The 4359-nt window shown below is 45.2% G+C and overlaps 1 protein-coding gene across 1 annotated transcript in view; it reads left to right on the forward strand.

Annotated features, from left to right (window-relative positions):
- The window catches only part of ARHGEF26 (Rho guanine nucleotide exchange factor 26), a 180362-nt gene that overhangs the window by 156617 nt on the left and 19386 nt on the right, over nucleotides 1–4359 (forward strand). Inside the window, exon 12 of the mRNA XM_013006250.2 lies at nucleotides 2822–3031. Coding sequence (XP_012861704.2) covers nucleotides 2822–3031 — 210 coding nt within the window. The remainder of the gene's footprint in view (nucleotides 1–2821; nucleotides 3032–4359) is intronic.

Below are 4359 nucleotides of genomic sequence, written 5' to 3' on the forward strand. Positions count from 1 at the left end.
GTGCAGCTGCCTTAGCCAGTTCCCTGCTTTAGCTGGCAAGGGTCACTTCCTGCAAGACATCCCTGAGGAAAAGCCATATGCCCTATGCAGCCCTGGGTGCTGGAGCAGCCGTGTGGAGACCCTGCCAGAGCTAAGATGCTTACACATTCACTGACTTGGCTTTCCTTCTGCAGTCGGCCTCATTGCGTGTGTTTTGTGAGATAGAGGAGGACTTTGTGGATTGCTGTCAGATGTATGGGTTAATGTTGGATTTGTGGGCTTGGGCAGCACTGGGTTGGAATGTTTTCTTGATGTGCACTTAACCTTTATATAAAACTCTGTCTTATACATGAGTTTCTGTGAATTTGTTTCTCTAAAATACCCAGACTAATACAGCAGTATTTTGCTCTTATAGATGATAATTGTGGTTTGTTGTCTTTGAGGCAAGAATTCATGAAACGGAATTTTAGAAAGAATTGGGAAGTTTTTCAAGCAAAGTTAGAAGGGAGTGATTGACAAGCAGAAATCAACACCAAATGAGAAAACATCCTAAAAAATTGAGGACAAAGTGGCTTATTTTCCAAAATCTCTAGCGCATTTAATTGGAAGCAAGAAGGTTCATACATTTATATTTTATTATTGATAAAGTAAATATTGGATGCTGTCCCTAGAATATCCTCACCTATTTATTCATTGCTTATTGAGTGCTCTCCCATGTGTTTGAAAGGGGACAGTTTCCAGACAGGTCCAGACAGGTATGACAAAGGAGTTGAGGATTTATGCATTTGGTGATTAAAACTAGATCCCAAGAACTCCAAGCTGGATCCTTAATGTGGATGACTGCAAGGACATGAAGGAGCACAGAGTCAATGTGTTAAAGGAAATGATGGTTGAAACGTTGTTATAGTTGAGCCTTAAAGGCGGCGTTGGATTGGAAAGACATGAAGTGGTTAGAAGGTGCTGTGTTTCACACTGGAATTGTGAGTGTGCTGTAGTTGATGGCAATGACAGGACCGTCTAGGGTATGCCCAGGGGTGACTAAAGTCAAGCAGAGGAAAAGATGGTTGGAGAAGAGGAATCAAGGACCTGGTAGTTCAGGGTAATGGAAGTATCTGCGATGTGACAGTGAAACATGAAGATTTAAGAAAGAGGAATATTAAAGAGAGACGGCAAGCCCGAAGTGAAATTCTTGAAGGAGGATGGGGAGTGAGCTGTAGGAGGGTCTGTAGATGACAATGATTATGAAATAGAGGCTCTTGGAATGAGCTTCAAGACTGGGGAATTGCACATTAATGGTTTGGAATCACCATTGAAAATCACAGAGGACCCTCCCCATCTCTCAACAGATAGAGTGACTTTGAAAGAAGCAGTGAGCGCTGGGGAGAGCCACACTGCCATCAAGGCCAGAGAAGAACAGCAGTGTTCAGAGTGGAGGCTGAAGATGTAGGGGTTTTACTGCAGAGCTGGTCTTATGTTCCCAGAGAGCACAGTGGGATGGGCTGAGGGACTGAATGAGGTCGCTGGAGGGCATTGATGAATACAGTGCCGTAGAGATGAGCGCTTAGGGGAGGGAAAGTTCCTGGGGTGGGGTGGGGCAATAAGCAGTCTCTTAGGCCAGTGGTTCTCAACCTGTGGGTCGCTGCGACCCCTTTGGGGTCGAACGACCTTTTCACAGGGGTCACCCAGTTCATAACAGTAACAAAATTACATACAGTTAAGAAGAAGAAGTAGCAATGAAAATAATTTTATGGTTGGGGGGTCACCACAACATGAGGAACTGTATGAAAGTGTCGCAGCATTAGGAAGGTTTGAGAACCACTGCTCTAGGAGATGCAAACAGTTAATGTGCTCAACTTCTAGTCAAAAGATTAGAGTCCATGCCCTCCCAGAAGGGCCTTGGATGAAAGGCCCTACTTCTAAAAATTCCATTGAGAATCCATGGATTCTCAGTTCGATTCTAACACATTTGAGTTCACTGTAAGACTCGATGGGACAAGGGTGTTTGTGAGGGAGAGAGAGAATGTGTGTGTGTGTGTGTGTGTGTGTGTGTGTGTGTGTGTGTGTTTTCTCTCTTTTCCGGGTGGGAGGTAACATGAGAGAAAGGGGCTGATGGGGCTGGTCTTTTTAGTTTCTGAAGAAGGGTGGGGTGCATGCCTTACCAGAAGCAAACAGACCTCGAGGCTTCTGCTCTGCGGCACATAGTGGCATGAAGTCTGATACTGAGGCATCGTTCCCAGAACACATCCAAGTGGGGGCTTCTGCTTCATCCTGTGAATGCAGGTTGTAGACGGCTATGTGAGCATCACCAGGATGCAGGCATGGCCCACATCTAAGAAGACTTACAATGAGACCTAGAGAATTTGATGATTAACAAAACAAACCCCACGAAAAAGTGCCCTTTCATAGTCAAGTTACAATTTGGTATATTACACAGGAACAGTAATGATAATTACTGATATTTCATTGGGGGGAGATTTTATTTAATTTAAGGAACCCTGATGGCACCACAGTGAAGCACTCAGCTGCTCAGTGTCAAGTTCCTCCTTGGACAAAGATGTGTCCATCTGCTTAGGGAAATCCGATGGGGCAGTTCTGCCCTGTTTGGATGCTCACTATAGAGTGGAATCAATTTAACGGCAGTGCATGTGGTGAGGTTTAATTTTACATTGATTCGTAATCTGTGGTTATAATGCAGATTGCCATTTAAATTGCTTCCAAACCATTGATCCTCTCCTTCGTGCTCCCTGCCCTTTCCCATTTGTGTTCACAATGTGGCATAGAAACTGACCGCATGGTGGTCTTATCCACTGAGTGACTGGCCTTTCCCTCCTGTCCCTTACAGTGAAGAAAGCTTCAACGTCAATGATTATTCGTTAAGGGATCAGCTATTGGTGGAGTCTTGTGACAATGAGGACCTTAATTCCTCTCCCGGGAAGAACAGTTCCACCATGCTGTATTCACGACAGAGCTCTGCCAGCCACCTCTTCACCCTGACAGTCCTGAGCAACCATGCCAACGAGAAGGTGGAGATGCTGCTAGGGGCTGAGACACAGTAAGTATGTGAAGGGAGAGAATTCTAGAATATCTTCCCTGCCGAACAGCTGTTGGTCTGCAGACACCCTTGCAACAGAAATAACAGAGAAGACCCATTGCCATAGAGTGCCCTCTGACTCGTGGTTACCCGTGGGCGTGTGATAGAGTAGAACCACTCCATGGGGTTTTCTTAGCTATAAGCTTTAGGAAAGCACTTTACCCGGCCTTTTCTAGTGGATTTGCTGGATGAGTTTGAACTACCAACCTTCCGGTTAGTAAATCACAAAATCACACCAGTTTGGTTATTGAGTTGATTCTGACTGCTGGTGACCTAATGCATCACAGAGTAGAACTGCTCCGTAGGATTTGTTTGGCTGAATTCTCTCCAGATCTTTCCAGTTGTGCCACTGAGTAGATTCAAAGCCTCAACTTTTGAGGTGGTAGCCAAGAAAAACCATCTGTGCCACTCAGTGGCGCCTAGCAACTGTGTGCCCAACATGGAAAATAGGTGCTTCATAGTGGGGCCCTGTGTCTCATTGTGATCCTTTCAGTGTCTGCGGCAGAGATGTTGTTTTCACTCCAGTTTGACCTGACGTGAGGAGCTCTGTTGGCACAGTGGTTACACCTCCAGCTGGCAACCCGACAGGTGACAGTTCAAACCTGCTACTCTGCAGGTAGAAGAGGAGGCAGCCTGCTTTCGAGAAGATTCGCAGCCTTGGAAATTCTCTGGGGAAGTTCTCCTCTGTACTGCAGAGCTGCCATGACTGGGAACCAACCCGGTGACGTTGGGTTGACCACTGAGAGCTACATTGTACTTTGGATGGTGTGGTTTTTATTTTGATAGAGTAGCTTAATAATCATTTTAATGATTATTGGCAAAAATGGCATAGGCAAAAATGTGGCCCAACTGGTAACTTGAATCCAGGCCATACATTCTCTTAGATCATGAAATCAAGTCATTTCTCAGTCTCCTGCCTCCTTTCATTTAGCAAAATGCCAGTAATTGTGTCAAAGGAGATGCATGGTTTGGACAGATGGGTTGATGAATACACTATCTAACCAGAGGTAAAACAGACATCCTATTTTGCCCGAAATATCACTGGCATTAGGCCTGCATCCCACCCCTACGCTAAATCAGGGGAAAGGGGACTAAAATTTCAAGGCCACGGTCATGATTACATTTATTTAGAGAGAAACATCTTTTTGAAAAGTCTTTTCTTGGTGGGGGGAAAGGTAGTGGTGTTAACAAACCTAGGAACAAGGGAACAACAAGTGATCCAGATTGGTGATGAGGAGGGTGTGGGAGGCCTGGTAGGGCATGATCAAGGATAATAACCAAGAGGAATT

This window comes from Echinops telfairi, unplaced genomic scaffold (genome assembly GCF_000313985.2).
Source record: "Echinops telfairi isolate 266 unplaced genomic scaffold, ASM31398v2 ScPeMD7_7421;HRSCAF=8459, whole genome shotgun sequence".
NCBI classification, from domain to species: Eukaryota; Metazoa; Chordata; class Mammalia; order Afrosoricida; family Tenrecidae; genus Echinops; species Echinops telfairi.